The 26,725-nt window shown below is 36.6% G+C and overlaps 1 protein-coding gene across 3 annotated transcripts in view; it reads left to right on the top strand.

Annotated features, from left to right (window-relative positions):
- Positions 1-26,055, top strand: part of rnls (renalase, FAD-dependent amine oxidase) — a 64,345-nt gene extending 38,290 nt beyond the window's left edge. For all 3 annotated transcript variants that reach the window (XM_059532008.1, XM_059532009.1, XM_059532010.1), the window contains exons 5-7: positions 13,484-13,657; positions 20,580-20,755; positions 25,526-26,055. In XM_059532008.1, the coding sequence (XP_059387991.1) occupies positions 13,484-13,657; positions 20,580-20,755; positions 25,526-25,678 (503 nt within the window). In that variant the 3' untranslated portion in view covers positions 25,679-26,055. The remainder of the gene's footprint in view (positions 1-13,483; positions 13,658-20,579; positions 20,756-25,525) is intronic.
- Positions 26,056-26,725: the final 670 nt, after the last annotated feature.

Below are 26,725 nucleotides of genomic sequence, written 5' to 3' on the forward strand. Positions count from 1 at the left end.
CAGTATCAATAAAGTAAAAAAATTTGATCAGGTTAATCATTCGTGAATGTGTCTTCTAAATCAAAAATTGAAAACCAGACACGTTTAACATTTGCATTCAACAAAAATCATTCAACAGTACAATGTTAAGATACCTTGAGGTTTTTTTTTTTTTTGACTAAAACTAGACTAAAATGATGAGACTTTTAGTCGACTAAAACTTGACTAACAAAAAAAGATTTGTGAATGACTAAATATGACTAAAACTAACAAGGACATTTGGCACAAGACTAAGACTAAATTAAAAATATGTGACGAAATTAACACAAATTTTAAACATGAATGTTTAGAGTCAATTTGAATTTTATCATGATTCATCAATGTTCCATTTTCAGAATCACTCAAAAGGGTATTAACAAACTTTCTCTAATATTTTACTAAAGCCTTTGTTGAATTGATTTCATATAATGTTGTTCTCCGCAGCAAAATGTCTTGCAGGTCAAGGGGGTTGAATAATTTTGATTGCAACTGTGTGTATATATATGTATGTATGTATGTATTTATGTTTTTTTTTCACTTTTATTAATTAACATTGTAAACATACATTTATATGAATGTTTCTACATGTGTATATATTTAGATCTATACATTATATCTATATATGCACAACAAAAAAACGATATTTTGAGGTGTGTGTGTGTGTGTGTGTGTGTGTGTGTGTGTGTTTGGACATAAAGTGGAAGTCAGTGGTAACCAGATCTGTTTGGTTACCAACATTCTTTTTAAATACATTAATTTTTCACAGAATAAAGTAGGTCATACAGGCTTGGAATGGCATTTGCATTCTGAGTTAGCATTTTGAGTAAACTTTACCTTTAATTCAATAAATCATTTATTTAACGATAAGGGTTAAAGATGACATGAAACAGAAGTTGTTACTGTCTTTTCTTAACTTATTTTGATGTATATTCGAGTGAAACTGCTTCTCAAACAAGAAAAAATATTTTCGGAAATTGTTTTGGTCTTCGCATCATTGCCATTTGCTATTGCTGTTTCCTGTCTTAAGTGAGTGACAGGTTTACACCATCAGAGAAGAGATGTCATTGAAAATGGGAGAGGAAGTTATTTTGATTAAAGAAAGTGAGAATAGTTCATTTTGATTTCATGGTGACTTTTAATATATAAATTTTTTGTCAAAGATGAGTTTTTGTTTCATTAATAAACTGAATTTTCAAGTGAAACTCCAACTGTAGAGAACAGAACTTAATGATGTCAACAATAACATAATTCATACACATTTCTTGCAGAAACATGTTTTTTTGCATGCCTTTCAGTGTGTCTTTAAACAAACCTCATTCAGGAAACTCTGCATAAAAAGAGAAAGATGTAAGGTGCACAAAGCTAAAATTAGTCACACAAATGAGTCACACCCAGAAAAGAAGATACCATAGTCAAGCATGTGAGAAACTGAGCCCAAACCTCAGAGTTGCAAGTGTAAAATCCTCTGCTGCCTGAAGAAGCTCACTGTGACTGCAGAGGCTTGAGATAATCTCACCCCTGTTGTGCCAAGAGCGAATGCCATTTTTGGGTAGTGCCATGATCTGTATTTGGATTAAAACAGAAGATGAATGAGCAGTGAATTGCTCTCTAAATTAAGAGGAATTTGTGATGCAGAGAAAGAGCTTCTTTTGACAAGGCCGGGTACGGCTCTGGCTAAGTCGTGCTCCTAATAGCAGTTCCCTTGCCAAGCCATCTTAAAACTGAAATGATCTTTTATGAGTAATGGCAGCTTTTGCACATTTGCATGTCAGTTCTCTGCTTCGTCTGTTTCATCATGGACTCCCAATTTAACTTCAGCTATACTGCACAAAAAAAGGAGTGTCTGCCCTTATAAAATAGAGCCTGTCCTGTGAGATACTAAAGTGTTATTTTTTTTCCGTTTAAATACAGGAAGAGTGTTTGTTTTACACCGATTAGTCATACATTTGAGGAAGCTCATAGTACCACATTCTTATAATGTTTTTTGTAAAAACTTTTTGTACACTCTTCTCTAAGACCCACCTTAAAATGTTACTTGCTGACCAATCCTGCCTTAACAACTGTTGTCAACTGCCATTTTGTCAAACAGCCTTTTGTTATTTTTAAAGAAGGCTCGGACCTGTTGTAGAGGTTACCTTGATTTCAGCAACCCAGGTTAATTGGAAAAACATGCCACTCACTGTAGTTTATGCAAAATTTCCAAAATCTATACATTTAATTCATGGCAGTAAAAGAGAAACAACTTTTCTTCCTTTTTTTTTTTACACAAATTATGATTACAGGGCAGTTTATTGATTTAATAAGACCTCAAGACACTACCATAGAGCATTATTTGTAAATTAATACATTTAAATTTTTGCATCACATAACCAACTCCAAATGTAACTAGGCTTTTGATATCGTGAACTTGCTTGGTGGCTCACCTGGTACATTATTGCACTTGCAATTTGGAGGGCTCCGGTATGAGTCTTGTGAAATGAGAGTCATGATAAAATAAATAAATAAAAACAGTTAGGTTAAGGTGGTATGTTATTTTCAAACCCGATTATAGAGCACTTTTCACATTTTCGAACTGACGATATACATACAACAAGCAACTTTTCATAAAATATATTTACATCCATTTGTTTTGATAAAACGGAACACACATTTAGTGCCTCTGCAACATGCAAGAAGCAACGTAATATAATTTTGCAGTCATGTCACCACAGGCACGTTTTTCAAATGAGCCTGTTAAAGATTTTAGATGGTTTTAAAAATGTTGTATTACATCGAGAAAGCTGAGTTGTAGCACTCCTGAAGTAATTTACTAATAATTTAGCAAACCAAATTGATTGCGTTGCCACACTAAAGCAGCTTTTATTTGCTCTCTGAATGAGTCTGGAGTTAGAAATGGGACGTATTGATTTCCTATACCACATCACTGAATGTCTACTGCAGCGCCAGACACACTACACACATTTATGATGAAGGCTTTTAGCATCGTCCATTAGTTAAAAACAGACTTTTATGCTGTACCATGGATTTTAGCTTTCCATGTTGGGGCAAAATATTCTGTAAAAGAAACAAGCCACCTTTGACCTATTGCTTAAAATAACCTTTAGTTTGACGTCAATGCTGAAGCCTGCAGGTAGCTGTCATAAATGTCTCGGTGTTTTGTCCCAAATTACACTTAAGCTAGCTATGAAACAAACCACTTGGGCATGCTGGCAATCGCATTGTTTATCTAGCAGATATTTCAGCTGACATCAGAGAAGCTTCGTCTTCGTTTACCTGGATACACAAAAGTGTCCATTATTGCCCTGTTTGCAGGGAAACCGAAAAAAGTCCCTCCAGCAAAAAAACATTCATAAACATCCCTGAAAACCTGTGCTGCTTTAAAGTGGCCTGCAGCTGTGGAGGCACATCCGTCTCTCTAGCGGCCAGGGCTCAAAGTCCGGATATAAAGAGCTGAGAAGTTTTCATTTATAGCATCGGCCAAAGCCTGTGGTTTATGGATGATCTGTAGTTGGCCAACAGAATCCTCAGTGTTCTGGGCCAGTGCTGTAGGAGAAAACCTGGATATGTGCTATAGTGAAGGCCATTATCTCTAATGTGTGTATAAGCTGCTTTAATACATGGAGAACATTCTCAGGAACATCTTGTTGCAGATAAATTACAGCACACATTTTGCTTTTTTACACATTTAATCACATTTGGCAGACATCTGAAAAGGCTGAGCATGTGTTAAAGACTTTGGCGCGTTCAAAACCAAAAGTGCCATCATTTGAAGTCGGTTTTCTTTTTAGGCTAAGACTTGTTGGGCAAAACCTCATCCACATGATCAGCATTTAAGTAAATCCAGCCTACACGGAGGCTTTTTTATGAGTCACCTTTAATGAAATCACATGGCAAATAAGAGTGGTGATTTATCACTGTTTGGATACTAAATGTTTTTAGACAACTTGGAGGCATCTGAAATTCTGCTTGCATTCACTTCTTTAATTGCATACATGAGATAAAGTGCTTTCGCATCCAGGTGGTTTGGCAGCTCTAGCTTCACCTTGCCTTGGCACAGAGTGTACACATCTCATGGGCTTTATTTTTTCAAGTGACTCTAATATAACCTGGCTCTCATGAGCAGTTGGCAAAAGCAATTCAGGCATCTTCCCACCCAATGTGCTGTACATCATCCCAATCACGTGTCATTGGAACAAATGTGTGTTGAAACGTGGTTCATGAGAAGCTATGGTTAATGATGGACCTCTCGCTCCTGTGCAAAGCCCCTTTGAATCTGAATGGTGTCAGTCCCTCTTCACCCAGACTAATAAATACTTATTATTGTTGGACACAGTTCACCAACAAGTGAATTAAAGGTTAGCTAAACAACATTTGACTCCCTTTTTTTGTTTGGTTTTGTTTTATTTTTTTTCTCTCTTCCTTTTTATTTTCGGGAGGCTTTCCAGAACCTCTCAGGCAAATATTAAATCAACCTTTAAAAGGCTGAGAGATCATAAATTGGGAAATGGTTCACCTCTCTTGTACACTCTGTGTAGCCTTCCAATATGCTGTGCTGCTGTGTGGCGTCCCAGAGGGTAGCAGCAAAGGCCAGCCCTTCCAGTGAACAATGATGAATGCTTGGGAGTTGGTGTGCTTGCAACAATGTTGCCTCAAACAATCAAACAATGCCAATGTGAAAAAAAATGACCACCCAAATTCAAAAATAAACTTGTTTTGAATTTCTGTGCATGCTGGATGTGGCATTTCATTCAGTATTTAAGCTTGAATCAACCCGTTATGACATTTATCATATGGCCAAAATGTGTATACAGTCCATGTTGCTGCTTATTCTCAAAGAAAAAAAGAAAATTGCCATTTTGTGAATGCTTTTTCTACTGAATCATACTAAATTAAGGAAATATAATGACTTTATATTGGAACAACATGTGGGTAAGTTAAAAGGATATTTCACTCAAAAATTACTGATCTTCACATAAACACAAATTAAGAATTTTAGAAAACCTATCTTGGTCTACGAGTCCATATTATGTCAGTGTATGAGACCTCCAAAGTTGATGCTTCAAAAACCACACAAAGTGAACATGACTGTAATCCAAACAACCCCAGTGAATTGCTTCTTATGTCAACTAAATGAATGTCAATTTATTCATGTTCTCTTAAGCCTGAAATACACTACACAATTTTTGCTCTGATTTTGCACAGATTTACGGTCTGGAGAAGCTGACATTAGATGCCAAAAGTCAGAGCCAGTCCGCTGATTTGAGTTGATTGATTTAATAAAAAAATCACATAGTGTATGATGGTCACAGACTTATTATTTTTTAGCTTCAGACTAAGATTCCATCCAGACAATCAGTTTATATTTAAAGTCTGTTTATGAATTATTTACATAGACTTTCATTGTGGAAGAGCTTAAAGGGAGCATGCTGAGCTTAATTGGAGCAGCAACAATTTTTAACTAATAAATATTAAATTAAATTTAAAGGACAACATTTTAAATAATCTAGGTCATGTGTTAAGGTTGTAAATAATTTAATATGAACAACTTTTAATGACGATATCTATGAAATTATACTTTTTCTTATTGGTCACACTGAAGCTATGTGATTTTCATAGTAGCGTATCCTTTAAGCTCACATTTACAGCAGTGTAAAACCACAAACCAGCAATAAACTGTAAATTTATAATATTATGGATAAGCCAGTAATGCACATAATACAGTTAGTCATCTAGCTATGTTCTGTAGTATCTGTATTATATTGCTAAAACTGTTTTGGATCTAACAGTAATTACTTCCCACATCAAGTTCCAGGTTCTAATATGCAAAAGTCTAAACCTTAATCTCTTAATTTTGCATTAAAAAGTGAAACTTAAAAAAGCACATTTAAAAATTGTACTTACAAAATAGCCACCAGACAGTATGAAAACATGGATACTCATATCTCAATGGGCAATGATCTGATTGACTTGAAATAGTACTTTTTTTTTTTATCATAAACTGAGCTCAAAATTGATAGTGTGCTTAATGAGTATGTGAGCTTAATAGATATGATTACTCTAAATGTCAGATTATGTTTCACAGAAGAAACAAAGATGCATCTGGGACGGCATAACGGAGAGTAAATGATGAGAGGATTTTCATTTTGGGTGGAGTGCTTCTTTAATATTGCTAGAATTTTTATTTTGTGATGAATGGCTGACACCTCTTCAGAGTAGACCCTTATATTTCACAATAGTTCCATTTGTAATCGCTTCTCCAGCGCTGAACACCAAAGAGACCTAATTATACTTGACCATGGGACAGTCATACCTCCTAAAAGGGTTTAAATCACATCCCCTGACACCCTAACACTGATGTCTCCAATTAGGCCAATCATTGACATGAAAAAAACTTGATCTCCGTGACCCATTTCTTAAGGGAATATTCACACGTATTCCACAACCCCTGCTGGAACAGTCCCGGCTGACTTTGTGCTTAGAAATGACACATTAGTAGCCAAAATATGCACTTTGTTTTGTGAGAAAATGCCCTTGTATCATAATTCATCACCTTCTCCCTTTTACCCCTCATTGATTGCCTGTGAACCAGAGAGGTTGTTGCAAAATAACTCTGGATTTATATTTTCAAGCCAAGCAGCATTTATGATGTGTAACCAGCCCAGCAAATGACATGCAGCTCTGCAAGAAATCACAACCCTGACTGTTTACATGCAAATAGCACTTTTCATCAGCCTCATTGTTATGTTAACTATTGCTAATTATATCCACACAAACTCATTTGAAATGGCACATTTACTTGTTCCGAAATAGAGGCTTCCTGATAGAAGAAAAAAATCTGACTACTGTCTACATAGGCATTGTGATTACCTTGGGCACTACTTTAGTATTTGGCAAAAACAATGTATCTTAGAAGGCAGGATTATCATGCTGCCTACATTTTGGTGCAGTCCTTGAATTGGTAGCATGCCTTAAACGCTTTATAATGCTTCCTTCATAGAAAGCTCACTAGGTTTTGGAACAGAGCCTATATATGTGCCAATAGAAATACATTTGTGTATATATTTATAACATGTTTCTGAATATTCTCATCACCGTAAACATTCTGCATTCATTCTGAAAGACGAGGATTGTCATGGTACTAAACATAAGCATTTGGAAGTGGATAAGGTTGAACACCTATTCAAGTTCAGATACTCGTCTCTGGAAACCACTGCATTACTGTGCATAAGTAATTTGAGATCCGTTTTGTATGTGTGTTTGTGTTTGTGTATGCTTGTGTGTAGATGTAATGCAGATGTGCATAACCTGGGCTTGAGCCAGATTCACTCCCACAGGTTCCCTTGTGTCCTTACTTTTCTAATCACCCCGTAGCTCAGTAATTCTCCACCCCCTTCTGTGAACACACACATGCACGTGCTTATGAGAGGAAGCTTTATAAGGAAGCCCCATATCTCATGCTTTAGCAGACTTTTGGTACTGTGCACACAACTTTCATTTTATTTGCAAGAATTACCACCCTTTTGCTATCTTCTTATTCATGTGTAATTAACTGATAAGTTAGATGTCTTAACATGTTCCTGACATATGTTGCTATTTTTGAGTCTAAGTTGGTCAGTGACTTAGACAAAAATGTCAATTCAGTCACTTTGCAGACACACATTGTAAGACTGTATTGATTAAGAATCGCTCTGTCAACAAGCGAGTTTCGTGAATGTTTCACCCACTCCCACATCAAAGAACCAGGGCCACAAGAGCAGGGTTCAACACATGCTCCCGAGCGGCCAACTGGAAAATGTTATCCTTCTCGTACGAGAGCTGCACGCACACACGCTCACAGATACTAATGTAGTCACTCTCACAGCCAAACACATGTCAATGACTAGCCTCAGGTTCCTGCCGTAGAGCAGCAGACTGTTTGCTTTTTCAGGTTAGATGAGCAAAACGCTCACATACAGGTGAAAGCTCATTTGCAGGCAACTTATGATGTTTTGCTATTTACTGGGAGTAACTGGAAATCCAGGCTTTTGTCTCTTTAGTGTGCTTTCAAATGTGCTGAACACGTGTGAGAGGGAAAAAAAATTGCATTCTGGGGGGCAAAATACACATTCTTTGGTGGGTTTCCCCGGGTAAAAGTCACATTGCAGGGGCTAAATATCACGTTAGTGAGGACGCTTTAACCCACGGACATAAAAAACATCCCGCGTCAACAGTGTAAAAGTAGACGGACTTGGCAACACTGCCTAAGAGGGAGTTCAGCAGCAACCCTTAGCTGCCCGTCGGTGCGCCTGCCTAAAAATTGGCCTTATTTGCAGCACAGTCAGATTAATGCAGATTAATTAAAAAATGTAAAAAATTGGCTGATCAATGGGCCGGCCAATCAATCGGTCATCCTCTACTGTAAATGTAGCTTAAGTTTGGTTTTTCATATCGGTAGGATTTGACTTGCTCCTGATAGCTGTAGTATGAAAAGGGCAGTTTCAGAATCACATCTGTCAGTAAAGAGGCTGCAGTTGCCAAACACTGACTTTGTGAACGTAGCTTGTGTGAGGTTGATCCTGCACATCCAGCATAGTTGTCAGAATCCCCTATGCTTTGCCCTGCTTGCACAGATTGCAGATTTATAACCTCCAGACAGATGTAAAGCAGACTCTAAAGTGGTGACAAGTGTCTAAAGCGGAAGAGGACATCAGATGCCTGTTTGTATATGGCCCTGCAAGTGAATGTTCTTTCGTGTAAGGTATGTCTCATGTTGAGGCTATGCAGGGCTCACTTACAGAGCACTGTAAAGAGTTTTTTTTTCTTCAGGATATTGAAAGCTTGACTGTTTGGGTATATTCCTGCTCATGTGGATTTGTTAGTCTTTCGACCGGAGGATGTGTCAGGGAAGGAGGCTAAAAATCACAGATGCGTGTAATGACATCAAATCCCTCTGGTCTAAACTAAGAGGAAATTTTTACTAAAGTACTCACTAGTGCTCTCATTGCAAATTAGTGCCATTACTTATCATTAAGCAAGCAAACCATTGGAGAAAGCGGATAAAGGATATTCAGCTTGTATAAAGAAGCAGAAAATGTAAAACTGCACATTTCAGTGAATAATTTATTACTTAAGTAAAAAACCATACCTTGTCTCTCCATAAGCTGGGGACAACTGGGAAGGGAAAAGGGGGTTTTAGCTTTTTTAGCTAAAACAAACTCTTGCCTTCTTTATAGGAACAATTTCAAAGAATTTGGATTGATTAAAGGAAAGCCACACACTAATAGAAATCTAGGAATTATTTTGTACTATTGCTTAAATGACCTTGCTTGAATTGCACTGCTCAGAAGCATTTCAAATGTAGTTCTTCCCCCCTATACTTTCTCATGAGTGTAAAAATCAGTCATTGTCCTGAATGTCTTTTAAATATATCTAAAACTGAAACTCTAAACAAAAGTTGTTTTAAATGCTACAAGTGAGTCTTGCATTACAGAATTATAATGTACAGTATGAAAAATATTCCTGTTTTCAGTTTATCAAGAGTAACTAAAGAGAGTTAGAGGACAGCAAAGGTAATCTAGATTGAAAAATAGTAAGCATGAACAATTTTTTTATTGACATTGCCCATATGAATGACCATCAGTCATTAAAGGAAAAAGGGATCATACAAAACTTAAAGAAATACTGAAATGTACACCCTAGTTGAAAAATATACTAAAATGCATTTGAAATGCATATATTTTGTGCTAAGTATACTACATATACATTTACACATTTATGTGCTTAATAAGAACACCCTGCAATTATACTTTTGGTATATTTTGTGCTTAATGTACTTTAATTGTGTGGAGGTAGATCTCCAACTAAGGATACACTTAAAATCCACATGAAATAAAAAGTGACTTTATGGGCCTTTTTCACATTTATGGGTTTCTCAGCAGAGGAAGTCATCGTAGTTGGGTTAACATGAAGAGCAGTGAATGGGAGAGTACCACAAATATATGTTTTGCATTCCCATTTGCTCAAATAGCAAAAGAAAAATTCCACAAGAGTGTTTTCATGACTTACAATAAAACTAAAAAAATTTAGAGAGACTGATAACAGCAGTCAGAAGAGAGAACGATGTCAAATTTACCATCCCTCCCATAGACAATGCTTTAGAAACACCCTCACATTAGCGTTAACTGTTTTTTGTAATTTGATGCAAAGGTAATTTAACACAAAGAATATTGTTATAAATGTACAGAAATAAAAAAATACAAATTTTTGAGGATTTATGATGTTGATGACCGTTAAACGCATCATCACAGTCTTGTGAAATGGGTCCATTTACTTTACTAGCCCACACTTCTCATCTTGATGTGAACAATTAATCTGTGCAAGTAAGTCAGCTGAAAAAAAAATAAAAAAAAATATCAAAATCAAAATATGAACATTTGCTTCCACTCTGGAATGCCATTCCTTTTCCGATGATGTCAGTCATATTTATTAATATTTAGATCACCTCTCAAAAGAATAAAACAAAGGTATGTGAACAAAATGCTTTTGGGAAAAAAAGTTTTGGCCATTTGTAATCCATATTAAGCACCCGCGGCAATATTTCAATCATTAAACAGTGTGACAAAATGTTGTGAAAACAGTGCCTTAATATATTTAAAACTAATATGAAAAGATCAAATTCAGTAATCACTATATTAATCATGCATAGTAGATGTCAGATCTGAATCCGCTTGATCTAGTGTTTTTCTTATAATGGTTTTCTATAGGAAACCATTTAACGTGAAAATTTGTATATTGTGTTTATATTCTGGGTTCATATGCTTGCCTGTACAAAATATACATTAATAAGGTGTTTTATGAATTTCACTAGTTTTACTACATTACCACTTAATGCAAACTGCGTAAAAATAACTGGCGGTCAGTGGAGCAAAGCATCATTTTGCCCTCCAGGTGGGTGTTCCTATGAGTGTTTGACATCACATGAAAACTATCAATAGTGCAAAAATAAAACCTACGACCTTTGAGTTACAAGTTAGGCCACAGCTGCCCACCACAGTATCAAATTAATGTATTTTAAATGCATTATGGCATAGTTTTTAAAAACCTTTTATTGTAATAGGTATGTTGATATCATTTGTAATTAAAAAAAAATAAATACTGTGTCTATGAAACACTATGATTTTCTCCAGAGAAGAAAGCAGTTTGTTGATTCTTTCTTTGACCTTTCTCTCAGTTCAGCTGGTTTGTAAGATCTAAACATGTTATTGAGCTGAAATCTAGAAGACCCACAGTAAAAACCTGTCAGAGGTAGGCCTAATTATGCTGCCAACCTTAGCAGGCAGGAAGAGGGTGGGGGTAATGTAGGGCAGTATCCACTTTACACCATGACTCAGAGCTTTACCTACCATGTAGCAGCCAGAAAATACAAAGCCTGTACTTTTATTTTTTGATAGCACAGCTCTAAAAACATCTCGATAGTTGTGGCTAAGCTGAAGTCATTGAGACCCCTAAATAGGTGGTCTCATTTTACTTGAAGTCATAGCTTTTTTAAAAAGGATGATTCATTAATGTGCATCGCCACTCATTGTCCAGCCCTAGTGAAAGTGATTTCTGACAACTTAAATGGGTTAATGCGGTAAAAAGTGTTCTCGTATTTGTATTAGATAACCCTTCCCGCGTCAAGATCTTTTATGCCGATTAACAATGGTATGTTCTGTAACCAGATTCCATTACCATGAGGAAAAAAAAAGAAAGCTTCTTTATGGATTCAGCTGACAGGGTTTGCATTATCCCTGGGCTTTCCACACTCAGATGCCGCAGCAGATTGTCTCTGTACCAAGGGGCACATTTACAAGGTCCTTATCTCCCCCAGATGTTCTGCAATGACTTAGTGATAAAAGGGACATGTCCAGGGACAGTCATGTGACCATTTCACCTCTATTGTCGTATTCTAACAGCATCAGTTGGTTGCTTCCTTATTGAACAAAGAGTTGGGAGAGGGTTTCTTGTGACAACAAAATTACAGCCACGGGTGACGATGTTATGGGCATTTGTATGGCATCACTGTCATTTACCGAGCCACACAACCAGAAAGCAAGCAATTTCATACAGTTGTTTTTTTGTTTGTTTGTTTTTGTAAATACGTGCTAGACGATGTTGTTGGACCATTACGTTTGTGCCTCACGTTATTTACATCTCACACATGATGTGTTAAAGCTTAAAAAAAAAAAATTAGTTCAAATAATTTCAACTTTTATGTATTTTTCCCCCATATAAATCAGTATATTAAAAAAAAATGCTGTTTGCTTATATTAATTTTAATAACTTTTAATAAAATTAGTTTCTAGAATTTTTTTTTTTAGTTTTTGCTGTTACTACATTTATGCCAAAAGCAAGGCAATTAAGTCATTTTAAAAAAGCTGAAAAGTAATTCTTTTTTTTTTTCTTTTTTTCAAATATTTATTTCTTTAAAGCACTAAATTGCTAATGGAACCGCTAGGGAACTTGAATTGATAAACTTATCAAATCCAGAATCGTTAAGTTATTCCAAACTCTGCTAAAGGCTTTTTTTTTTTTTTTTTACAAGCCATTCAATATGTCCCACCTAAACTTCCTATTTCATTAGGTATTGCATTAAAACCGGAAAGAAAACTGCCCTCGCCAAATGATTTCATAGGGTCTTTAAACCGTATACAGATTTACTGGGGCCACGGAGGGGGGCTGAGCTTGTCGACACTGACACTGCCCTTTGGAACTGAATCACACATGTGTGAAGGGAAAATGATGAGTTAGCATTCTGTTCATCACTTTTCACCAAACATCTGCTTGTTGCTTCAGGGGGGGAAGATACTGCTCAGATAGACTAATGTTGATCAGGTCTCTCTGTCGGTTGTCCGTGAAAATGCTTTCTTCCTTACTGGAAACAGAGGTGTCTTTGAGTAGAAATATGCATTTGATTCCACTAGGGCTGACCTTTGACCTGCACTACACTCAGTACCTGTGGGCCCTAAATAGCTTAAGCAGGCCTTAGTGTGACTGCTTGTTTCCAATAAATAACAGATGTTCCAGACAGGAAACAAGTACAGCACTTTTCAAACAAAAAAGAAAAGAAAAAAAAAAGAGCCCCACATGCTAAAGCAGGTCCATCCACCGCATTCTCATTAAGTGTCACTCACTGTCCATTTTAACCTCTGCACGACTAGTCTCATCTTCAGAGGGGACTTGTTGGTTGTGTTTTATAGCCCTATGCATTAACCACACATCTATCTCCGTACTCTTGTCACACTAGCGCAGGTGTATTATCAGACTTGGTGCTATAGAAGCTCTGTGAGTTGACGGCACAGTGTTTCTCTCATTTGATCTGTGTGATGTGAATGATATGGGCCTGCTCTTCACAGGCAGCAGTGCTGGCGGCTGTCTGAAGTGAATAGAGAGATGAACTAACCCTAGGCCCAGAGGCTTCATCTTGTGCTTCTGTGTCTCCATGCAGTGATAGGGGAGAATCAGAGGAGGATGCTGGAGGCTGTCAGCTACTCTTCTCGCTACGCACTTGGACTCTTCTACAAAGCCGACACACGAATCGACGTCCCCTGGGCAGCCAAGTACGTCTCCAATAATCCCTGCGTTCGCTTCATCGCCATAGATGATAAAAAGCGCAATTTAGGTCAGTGCCTTCATATTTTCCTCCTCTCATCTCCAACTCCCGCTCTGACATATTTTGTTCTGTTTCTCTGCGTTTTCTGTTTCTTTCCCTGTGTTTCATGTATCAGGATCTTTTTTCACACTGCACACAAATCGGATTTGGTTTTAATTGCAATGTTTTTCAAATCCAAACTGGTTTCGATAGATTTACACATGGTCATGGTCATAATCGGTTTCAGACACTGACAGAAATGACATTATTTTTTTTATTTTTTTGGTTGACGTCCCTAAAGACATTTCTAATACCCTTCCCTTCCTTTCCACCATGTTCCTGTGAAGTCCTTTTCTGTCTTTTCTTTGAATTACATGACTATCTAATTGAGTTTGTCTGCCTTGAGGTGTCAAGAAAAGGGTCGTGTCTTAAAATTATGCTAGATACACAAGTGTTTTTACATTCATGTCTGCACACATGATAATGTGTGGACATGGATGTTATGTAAGAAATAATATGACATCAAATAAAAACCACGTGTACATGTATCTTTTGCTATCAAGTATTTTAAGGGTTCTTTCTAAAACACTTTTGTGTGAATTTTCCCCTCCGATTGCTCGTTAGCCTTATGAAATCAACCTAACTTATTCAAAAGTGTCCATTATTCTGTTCCAAAGGCTGTTCCTAACATTAGATGACTCAAATATGTCTTGTGCCTTGTTCTATCTATGTTCTAAAGCAGTATCACATTTATAGTTACAAGAGATGATCTCAGACTTCACTGTGATGTTTTTTTTTTCTTCTTGGATGATAGATGGAGTCCAAGGAATTGCTGGTTGTATTTATTTAGCACTGGAAAGTATCAATAATAGTTATTGTCAGTACTTTCCAGTGCGAAAATTGAACTATTGAATAAAACTTGAAAAAAACTATTGAAAATAGTTCAGTCTAAATATTTGTGGGTGCTACGGGTACAGGAAAAATTAGGTAATTTACCTGAATTTCTGCATAAAATAAACTAGTTAGTTCATCCAAGGGTTCACATATTTCTTCAACCTAAACTGTGAATGTTTACACAGTGTTTCGGGAAATTACTTAAAAGCGTATCACTGTTTGTGCCTTATTTATTGAAGTTTGTTTTGTTTTGTTTTCGAATACATTGTTTTCTATAAGTGTACAGACACTCACACACACTGCCAGCACCACTCGGAGACTGTCCATGGCGCAAAGCTATGACTAAGAAAGCTTTTCAAAATCCTGCCACACCACAGAATGCCACGTACATAGTTTTCCATTAAATTAAATTATATTTGTCCCAAAACACTGCTAATGTGCATGATGACTTCACCCTAGCCTGTAAGATTTTGTGCATTTTTCTCCAAATGATTCTCTTGCTCTTTCTCTTTATGTTTGCTTTGTTTTTTCAAACACCAAACTTTTAGAGTGATTAGATTCACCATTTTGGACTGCCACCTTGGACCATGTCTGGTGTGCAATACCTTTGAGTTGACCTAGCCGCAACATGACGTGGCACTGCCTTTCTCGTCCTGTGTGCGCAAACCCTTTTAGAAGGTTGTCTGTGTGAACAGCAGACTGTGAGACAATTCACTAGATTCTGGAAACATAGCTCATATGTATTCTAGATGTGTCTGTCTTATGTGCATATGTGATTGTGTTTGTGAGTTTTTCCCTCACCAAGCCTGTGTCAGTTCATGACCGTGTATCTGCAGGAGCTGGTGGAAATAGTCTTGTGAAAACAACCTCTGCACCTGTCACCTTTCATCCACTCCAGTGTTTCCGAGGGCAACATCATAATTAGGGGAGCTGTTAAATTTTGCATTCTGCTGCGCTGTTCTTTAAGGCCGACACACTCCTTCCAGCCTCCCCAGCCTTCACACGAACATGCTTTAATCTTCATTTTCATTTCTGTAATGTGTTTTGCTTGTAGTTCCAGTAAAGTAGGTCTGAGTCTGATCTCACAGAGCACCCCAAGCTCTCTTTGAAAACTTTTTGGCAGGCCGTTAATGATAAGCTATTACTGTGTTCCCGAACGTCTGTCGAGAAACCCATTTGTGCTGTTCAGTAAATGTGGAATGAGCTAGATCTGGGCTGGATGATGGTTTCCCAAAAACAGAACTGGCTCATAATTGATATGAATTTGATTGCATGTGAAGTCTGAAAGAGTCTTACCAAAATGGCAAAGAAGGACTATTCAGAGAGGATTCATATTTGAAAAGATGTTTAAGTTATAATTATGAACATAGAACGTCTGTGATTTCATGTACTCATTCCATGTACTGGGCCATATTGGGATCGCTATAGTTAATACTAATGTGTCTGGATGTGGGCGTCACAGACGTTCATGTTCTCTGGACGTGATAAATTGTCTAATTAAAACATTATGTATGTAATTAAAGGAGGAAATTGGAGGAATAGTTCACTCAGTAATAAAAATCATGTTATTTTTACTCACCCTCATGAAGCTCCTAAAAGGTCTGACTTTCTTTTGCCTGTGGAACAAAAAAAGAGAATTGTGCCGGTTTCTCTTTTCATTGCAGTAAGTCTTTCAAGCTTCAAAAAGGATAGAAAGTGCCATAAAGGTAAAATTTAAAGTGGTCCATACAATTTGCGTGGTATAATCACATGTTCTATATATCTCGTGAAAGCATATGGTAGCTATTTGGGAAGAACAGACTGACTATACTCACTGATAAGATCTAGTGAGTTCCTGCAAATCATTGAATTGAACTCCAAATCCGTCAGATTTGTAAAATAATTATTCAAGTTGGATTTGTGAGATCTATTCAGTGAAAAGATTGGACTTCTCAAGGACAACTAGGCCTAAATGATCCGTTTAGATCATTTATGATTTTTATCATTATAGGGTGGTTGTGTACACACAGTGCCAACAAATATTTCAGTTCAAACAACTTGTAAAGGTTGATCCGTTTTCCCTTTTAAGTATAATTTGAAGCATATTCAATATGATTGAAGGAAAAGAGCTTTTATCCCACAACGTATTCATTTATAAAATGTCATACAGGTTTGAAATTACAGTATATTAGTGTGAGTGAATTGTATAGTTGTGTTGAAGAAACATTTAGCATAAAAAATTACACTTCAGTAATTCATAGATGTGATTTGTTTAGTCAGAAATGATAAATTTATTCCACAAGTGAAGAGATTACCAAGTTATTAGTCTACTGATTGTGGAGTGTCCATCTCATGAACTGTTTTAATGAACAAAAGTACCATTAATTTCTGTATGGAGATAAGGTTTTAATGAGGAAAGAAATGACTCCACTTTTAATTCATATGTAATACTTTTTTTTCTGTCAGGCAAAAAAAAAAAAACAGTTTTCCATTTACCCTGTGAACTTTGTGACGAGCTCTTCCCCCACCAAGAAATAAGTGACTCAACCAGCGGGCAGAATGCCAGCCCTCTACCCACGCTCCATGACCCTTCTCTCTCTTGTGGCACATGCACACTTACAAATAAACACTCAAACTCGTTTTTGTAAAGGAAGGTCTCTCTCTCACCCTCTGCTTCTCCTTTTCCCCTCCTCTCTGCCTGGCGGTGTGCCAAACACGTATATAGTCCGACTGCTCTGCAAACGGAAAATGACCGTGTCTCTGTGTTTCAGCCCAGTACTGATATTCATACTGGTCAGCCAATGTCAACCTTGACTGGTTAGAACAATAATTTCAGCTCTTATCACTTCAGTTACTAAGCTCTTTTTACAGAAACAACACTCCATGATTGTGAAGTTAAGGCTTCCATTGATAAATTTGGCTGATTTAAAGTGAAAAGTGAAAGTTACGTGGAGCTCTCTTTCAGGTTTATCTGAAATGCTTGTAAACTCTTACATAAGCAAGTGAACACACTGGGGGAAAAAATGACTTCCTTTTTCCTTCGCTTAGACCATGCCAACTTTGCAGCTAATATCTGAAACCATTTCCTGCATCCTCAAACAGCGTTTTCTTATTGTTCATGATTTCATATTTGTATTTAATTTAACACAGTTGTCTGTTAAGCTATTTCGATGTTATCAAAAACCTAATTAATAAACAAAAAAGTCAAACAAAATAAATGAGTATTTTTATTGAACAAGGATGCACTAAATTGATGGACTTTTACATTAGCAAAATATTGTATTTCAAATAAAAGCTGTTCTTTAGAACTTTTCCACAAAAATATTACTTAGTACAACTGTTTAAACATTGATCATAAAATCAAGAAAAAAGGGTTTTCTCTGAAAAACAAATCGACATATTAGAAATATTTCTGAATGATCATGAGACACAAAAACAGGAATAATTTCTTGGTAACCATAACTTTCTTTCAAAGACATTTAACTCCTATTATGCTTTTTCACTTTTTTAATTTTAGTTAGTCTGTAATTTTGCTTTTGGAGCATATAAAAAAGATCTGCAAAGTTATAAAGCTCAAAGTCCAATTCAAAAGGTGATATTTCATTTAACAGAAATCACTTATAAAAAACTATGACGAACTACAACGGGTCGTTTGGACTACAACATATTTTCCGTGATTTCTGATATCACAAGTATCGACGAATGGGACGAGACCTGGTTGAGCTGCACTAGTGAAGGCAACGAGTGTTATCACTATGTTGGAGACACGCTAGCTTTCCCAAGGCAGATGAACTTAGAGTGGTTACAGTCATCCGGGTTTAAATAGCGCTCAAATTGATTTTTATTTGACGCAATATTTACACTGAAGCTGGCAGATGGTTATGGTAAGGGGCATGACATTTCCCAACCAGGTGCCGGGTGCTGCCAATCACAGCACACACTGACCCAGCTAACCAATCACAGCCTTCTTTTTATACAGGAACTATTTGAGCCGTTCATGCCAGAATGGGGAGCGAGGTGTTGTAATAATGTAAAATATGTGAAAAATGTGTTTTTCAAACAACCTAGTATGAAAGATTGTTTTAGTACACCCCAAAACAAAATCTATTCTAGACTTTGTAAAAGAGCATAATGGGGAAGTCATGGCCTAGTGGTTAGAGAGTTTGGCTCCTAACCCTAGGGTTGTGGGTTTGAATCTCGGGCTGGCAGTACCACGACTGAGGTATCCTTGAGCAAGGCACTGAACCCCAAACTGCTCCGGGTGTGTGTTCACTGCTGTGTGTGTGCACTTTGGATGGGTTAAATGCAGAGCACGAATTCTGAGTATGGGTCATCATACTTGGCTGAATGTCACGTCACTTACTCACTCATAATAGGACCCCTTTAAAACATCTTACCATCCCCAGACATTTGAATGATAGTGTACATGCAGATATGTCATTTCATGACCTTATATTTTGGACAAGGATTTATATCTATCCATTTTCTTCTATCATTCATCCAACAGAGGCACTTGATTTCTCACATGTACCTCCTCTGTTGACACAGTCTGTTACCTGTATTGACTTAACCAGCTTTTTGTACAGACTTTTCACACTTGAAAATGTGAACTCAGGGCCATTCTTAACTTTACTTGCATATTTATAAGGTTAATCATTTAGCAAATACAGCATGCAACCATGTTGTTTTAATAACTGGTTTTCCATCTGGAAATGTTGCCATGTAGTTTTGCTCAGGTTATCTGGTCTTCTGAAACAAAAACAAAAACTTACATACACTGTTGAGTGTCTAGTGTCACACTGTTAGTCATAAAATAATCTTAATTTATTATTCTTTGAGGCATTTTATCCACAACAATACTTTCAGGAATACTCAATTTCTGTATTAGTCCAATGTTATTTAAAGTACAGGCATGAGAATAACATGTGAATGTGATTTGCCTTACTTTTCCCACATTTATTCCAACATTTTTGCCATTTATGCCAGTGGTCATGATTTAAGTGGTTTGTTGTTCTCTGTTGGTCCATAAAACTTTCCTAAACAAAATAGATCTTACTGAAGTATAAGGCCCCTCCCACAGGTGATCCATAAAGTATGTGTTACCCTGTGAAACTCCCAGAGGCTTTAATATTAAGTTTTAGCCAGTCTCTGTGGTCTTATTCAGACGTAGCCCTCGTTCCTCAAGTGTTGATCAATGATGGCTTTCAGCATCTTCATGCTACTTGGAGTCATTGGGCCAAATCACTCCAGCTGCTCAAACACAACCCTTATGTTTATGGTGCCTAATAAAGCATGATTTCCTCCAATCATTTTAAATATGTGTTTTAAAACAGTGTCATTAGAGAAATGACTACACTATTTGCGAGGCTGATATATCAGGCCTAGTCTCAAGTCATGGGTCATGTCTCTGGCAATGGGCTTGGCCCATAAAGCATTAGATCATGGGGTTTGGTGTGCCCATAGATGATATCACTGAGAAACCATCATCTGGAAGCTGGATACTAATACTTAACACTACTCACGCTAACCTGTTACGACTAACAAATAAATCTGGTCATGTTACATTTGCAGTGAATATGAAAGAGCTAGCTTAATTTGTTTAAGGGATAATTCACACAAAAAAATACATTTTGTCATCGTTTACTTAATCCAAACCTGTATGGAAACAAAAGAAGATATTTTGAGAAGTCTCTGTGTTTTTCGTCCATGGGATCTGATGTTGTTTAGTCCCCATTGGCAAAATGAATTGATATATTCTTCCAAATTTCTACTTTTTATGTTCCACAGAAAAAAAGAAAGGTTTGGAATGACATGTTAAGTAAATGTTGACAGAGTTTTCCGTTTGGTCTTTTTAAAACATCACATTAGATCATAGAAATGTTTTTTACAAGTTATAAAAAGTATTTATGGCATTTTCTGCTGTCTGTGTTGTTATCTGAACCTTATTTCTTCCTTCATTTGAAATTTTCTGAATCTTTCTCTCACTGTAGCATACAATGTGGGATCTTTGTATGTTTTTTATGAATGACTTCATAAGCAACCACATGTGAGTTCGATAAAAACTGTGTATTTTTGGCAGCTTCGAAGAACTGCGGGCCTTCTGTGGTGGTGCACACTAGTGTGCCCTTTGGCATCCAGCACCTGGAGGAGGAGAAGGATGCGGTACAGCCCATCATCCTGGAAGAACTGGAAAAGGTGATGCCAGATCTACCTCAGCCTGACAGCATCAAGTGTCAGAAGTGGAGATACTCCCAGGTGAGACAACATGAGTATGTGTGTGAGAATTTGACTAAGAAACTCCAATGTATGCCACTATTCAAAAGTTTGGAGTCAGTCAGAATAGACAATCTATGCTCTTTTTCAAACTTTATAATTACTTGGCCTGAAACAGAGTTCACTTTGAACTTTGACATAAGATATCTTCATAGAGAGGTTAATAGATTCTTAAACTGGGACACTGAAAGCAGTACCATAATAAAAAAAAAACATTACTCAGTATTATCATCCTTCATTTCATCCCATCCTGGGTCAATAATTTATATATAGTTCGTTATTTTTAGATTTGATTTGTATTTCTTTGTTATTTTATGATCTGCTGCATTTTGAATTCTCTTTGTAAGGCTCCACTGTAATCTTTGTGAATGTATATAACGAGTGAAACAGAGATGTTTTGGCTTATTCAGGCAAGTGCTACTAATAGAAGCCCCCTTCTATGCAGCAGAAGACATTCATTTTTAATTAAGCCAGCCTGATAGTGCCTTCAAATTTCTCTAAATGAAGAGAATCTTCTATTCTGCAAAAAAAAAAAAATCTTTAAGTATTTTTGTCCTTTTTTTCCAATAAAAAAACATCTAAACTAAATAAGATTTACTCAAGAAGCAAAGCTGCATAACATATTAAGACTTGTTTTCAAATATCAAGACCGGTTTTATTCTTTGACAAATGTTTTTGTTCAGTTTAAGCCTCATTCAATTTTGTTAGAATTCTGCTTAAAACAAGTAATAAACTTAAAGACAAGATTACCTGTTTATTATCTTGTCTAGTTTTGCTTCTCTAATAAATAAGGAATAAACTATACTTTTTTATGAAAACAGACAAAATACAGATTAAGAACAAACGTATTTTAACTTCACACACAGAAATCCGTACACTCCCCCCACTCACTTGGCTCACACACACACACACATGCGATCTTACAGTAGTACTTTATGCATTCACACACTGTGTGGGACTGCACCCTTTCTCGCACAGTTGCATTCTCTCTCAAACACACACAGACATACTCTTTCGAAGCCCCCACACTCTCAGCTCCTCTGTGATACACAGAACTGGGCCTCAGTTTGAGGTCAGAGGACATAGAACATCTGTGTGGGAGCGCTGAGCTCGCTGAGTGCCAAAGAGTGGGCCAAGGCCCGTTTAGACTGCGAAGGCGGGAACACAGCACTTACTCACACATGTGTACACACACACACACACACACCTGTGCATGTGCCAGATCCCGGTCAAACACACAGAGGGCATGGAGCAGGAGTCGGTCTTACAGTCATTTGCCACATCACAGTTAGCTGAGCATAAACCAGCAACACACACTCGCACTCTCCACATGTCAAAGTCATTGACTTCTCTGGACTCTAATGGCTGGAAAGACTCTTCATGAGTCATGACTTTCAATCTACTGTAAATGTAGACTTCTTTTTCCAACAGACACTACATTGTTAGTACACAGAACATGTGCATTCCTTTTTTATCACTCATGCTTAATAATACATAACTTCAATTCATAATTAATAGGCATGGTGGGTAATGCACACACAACCTCAGTCATTAACTTTTGGTGTGGTCTAGATGTTACATTAATGTCATTTTAAAAATGTGTAGGATTTAGGGCTGTCAATTAAATGTTTATTTAGCATGATTTAATAAAACATATAAAAGTGTACTATAAAAAAATATATAAAAAGACATTGTTTAGAAACAGTAGTGTTAAAAATAAGTAGTGTTTAAAAAAGAATAATAATTAATGACAAATAGTCATATGAATTCACCATGACAAAAGTTTCAGCAAAAGAAATAAACCTACATTTTAGTAGGTTGCAACCCTACATTTGGCAATCTGGCAATGAGGGCGAAGGCCTCAGATTCTACAAAGTTATGGGGAATTTGTGCCAAAATTTAGAGTTTATTGGACAAGTAATCCTTAACCCCATCATCACAAAATATCAAATGCCTTTGAATATCCTGCCTTTTAAAATTGTTTAGATTATTTATATTCCCATTGTAAATGGATGACTATACATTTACCATATGTATAGCATCTATGCATTTAGCATTTTGAACAAATGTGCGACCGATTTTTGGGTCACTGCTGTAAAAAAATGTTGGCATGACTATTTCATAACTTAATGGCTGTATTTGTAAAAAAAAAAAAAAAAAAAAAAAAAAAAAAAAAAAACTCCTTACCTTGGGGAAAGTCATTTAATTCTCTTACAGGAGTAGTTAATACTTGTTTGCTTAAACAGACAAACGAGATTGTTTGTTCAATAAAGAATTTATGCCTTAATCGTTTTCCAAGCCTTTTATTTAGGAGTAAACCATCGTGCAACCAGGCCCTGCAGCTTGATGCACCAAAGTTCTGACACAATGTACACCATAGGAACGCGGGATAAAGCAGATTTAAGGAGGTTAAGGAGTTCAGGCTTTCTTACTTAAGCGTACCTCTGAAATAAACCAAACAATTTGTTCTTGGCCATGTTTCAGGCCCAACATTTATCAATTGATTTACACACAGATTACCATTTAAAGATACAAGAGGGGAGGGGGATTTTGGACAGAATGATGATAGAGCACGGTCTGTAAGATGCCTAGTGAAAGCCCAGGAAATGGACACTACTTCCTTGGCTCTAGTACATTGCACCTCGATGTTTATCTGCTGGAGGGCTGGGGCCAGCCGAAGCCTTTGTAATGGGCCGTACAGGGAATGCATTTACTCTCAGTAGTCATTTACATGCTGCATTTCTACATTTAAACATTGTACAGAGACACTGTTCTAGCTGTGGCTCTTTTCTAGTTATCTGCAAACGGGGGTCAGATTTACAGTGAGGACCTGTATCACTGACTGCTGACTGTAAAATACATACATCATTTTAATGCGCTACAGAGGCAGTTTATAAAGAAGATCGACCCAGATATATAGTTTACAGTGCAACATGTCTGTCGTCTGTAAATATTAATATATAAAAAGCTACAGAGTTACTGCACATTCAACATATACGGAGCAGCCATAAAAACTAACTTTCTAGTGCTTAACTTTAAAAACTTCCTTTCAAAAATGCCTGACTTTCAAAAACTAACTTTGAAATGCCTAACTTTCAAAAACTAACTTCCGAATACTTAACTTTCAAAAAGTATTCTTCATATAATTAACTTTCTCAAAACATTTTTACATTTTGTATTTATTTATTTTACTTTTAACCAGGGCTTTGACAAACTTTGCTTTTCTAGATATAAGCTGGGTTACGCACCGGTCACACATACCATGCTCTCTTTAAAACCCACAACCCACAGACTTTGAATATCATCCAATTTACCATGAAGTCTATTCTTGACACTGGTTGACCCAATGAAGGCGCCTCTTGTACTATATTAAAAGCACTATATTTAACCAAATATATTAACAGCCCTTTCCCTCCCCCATCTCTTGTGAGAATCTCCATTATGAGGAAACAACTCTACCAAACAAGTAGGGGCGTAATGCACCTAGAACTGTAAATCCTGATAGTCTAGTGCTGTCATTTTGTAGTATACATAGATATACATTTTAAGAAACAAGCAAAATTACAACTGAACTCGATTGCAAGAGATCTGCATTTTAATGCAGGTAAAACAGCATAACTGTCTTTTGGGAACACTCTTTGATTTCAACACAAATAAAAATAACTATTATTATTTATAAAGACCTGCATCGCTTTAGTCTTCAACGTATTCTGTAGCTTATTAAACTGAATGAGTTGAAACTATCAGCATGAGGCACTGCAAGTTAGGATGATTGGCAAAATAATTTTCCCAAAAACCTGACTCTGAAATGGATATATAATCTCATTAAATTCTTAAAATATTTACAAATTACATATGGATGGACAGACTTTCAGCCGTCCTCTCCTTTTGTGCCTTATAGATGAGTGAAACTTTGCTTGCACTTTAGGCAAAATAGTATTGCCACAATATTTTCCACTGTTGTTGAAAAAGAGTCCTAAACCACAGTTTTGTTTTCCTGATATTGAAGACTTTGTCCATCTATAGACTTTTTGCTATAATCAGTTTAACATTTTCCATGGGCCACATTCAGTTGTCAAACAGGTCTGTTAGGCAGCATTCAGAAGCGTGCTTCTTGCCATCTTGCAATCCAACCGTTGCTATCTATGATCTCTTTGGATTTTTCAAAACATCACAACTGACTCCACCCTCACAGTCACCACCTAGATATCATTTCTAGATAATCATTTGTTTCAATACTTTCATTTACAGTTGTTTAGTTAGATGCTCAATTCATTGCTTTAAAATATGATTTTATGTGTGTGTGTGTGTGTGTGTGTGTGTGTGTGTGTGTGTGTGTGTGTGTGTGTGTGTGTGTGTGTGTGTGTGTGTGTGTGTGTGTGTGTGTGTCTGTGTGTGTGTGTGTGTGTGTGTGTGTGTGTGTGTTGTGTTGTGTGTGTGTGTGTTGTGTGTGTGTGTGTGTGTGAGAATATACAAATGTTATTAAGTGACCAGTCCAATAGTTTTATAGTATTACCCTCAGAAATGTTCCACATAGAAAGTATTATGTTCATATCACCATGGGCATTCATTTGCATACCCACACTTATCCCTGCTCAAAGAGAGAACAGGCTATTTTCAGGTGTTTTTTTTTTTTTTTTTTTTTTTTTTAAGGAAATCAAGGGTTAACAGCTCTGTTCAATATCAGAATAAAAATGAGGTCACATCAGTTATTGGACACCCAGTCACTCAATTTTGTTGTTCTCTAATTAGGTGACAAGATCGGTGGCTGATTGCCCAGGGCAGATGATACTGCACTCCCAACCACTGCTGGTGTGTGGAGGGGACGGCTTCACACACTCCAATTTCGACGGCTGCATCGAGTCTGCCCTGAAGGTCTTTGAGGTTCTGAAGTCTTCTCTCTGAAAGGGGGTTGGGAAAGTATGCCTTTATTTTGGGTTTTTGTTATGGAGGATGGCACATTGATTTAGATTTAAGCCCCTCCCTGCAGGAAGATGAATGTACTGCATAAAGCACAGTAGAACTGTCTCGCCCGTGTCTGCAGACATACATTTTGCTACAAAAACCAATTATACCATCTGTGCTGGATGCTGAGGATTAGAGGACAACAGAGCACTGTGCAAGTTTAGTTGTGACTGAGGCAGATGCCTCATACTGGCTTTGATACAATGTCTTGAACTACGGTTTTCTGATGTGTAGTAAATAATATGAATGTGTTCAGGTACTGTCAGCCTTCTCCTGTCATAGTCTCAAATTAATAAAGTAATTAAAACATGCTTAAATGCGTCTCCCATGTGGGTAGTTGAAATTCTGCGACATGACATGCTATACTCCAAACTATTATGGTATTGTGCTTTTATCATTAAAATTCTAAATGATAATCTAGTAATTAATGTCATTAATTATTATTATTTTTAATCATTCGTTATTTTATTTTAATTATTTATAATAATCACAATAAAATATAACAATTATTTTATACTGACATTAATACCTAGACTATATAAGATTAATATTGTAGTTTAATTAAAAGTTTGTCAATTTGCAAGATCATGTAAAATTAACGAGCAAAGGTTAATTATTAAAGTTAATTATTAAATTTAGAAAGCAATAATAAACAATTTCTCAGCAACAGAGTTAACGATTTAAATAATTGTGAGAAATAAAGTAATGATTCTGAGGAAATAGCTAAATATGACCCTAGTGTTAGCACCAATATCCTCGTGGTTAGTGTGTTGACACCTAGTGCAACTGTGCTCACAGTGAACTGAGTTCGATTCCCGTCTCGAGGTCCTTTGCTGATCTTATCTCTGTAAAAAGGCAATAAAAATAACTGTCCCTAGTGAAAAATAAATTTACTAAAAAGTAACTACTGATTTTGTACTTTATGCATTTTAATTGTGCAGAAGTAGTGTTAAATTTCAACTGAAGTATATTTGATTGTGTTAAACT

This window comes from Carassius carassius, chromosome 40, assembly GCF_963082965.1.
Source record: "Carassius carassius chromosome 40, fCarCar2.1, whole genome shotgun sequence".
Taxonomy (NCBI): Eukaryota; Metazoa; Chordata; class Actinopteri; order Cypriniformes; family Cyprinidae; genus Carassius; species Carassius carassius.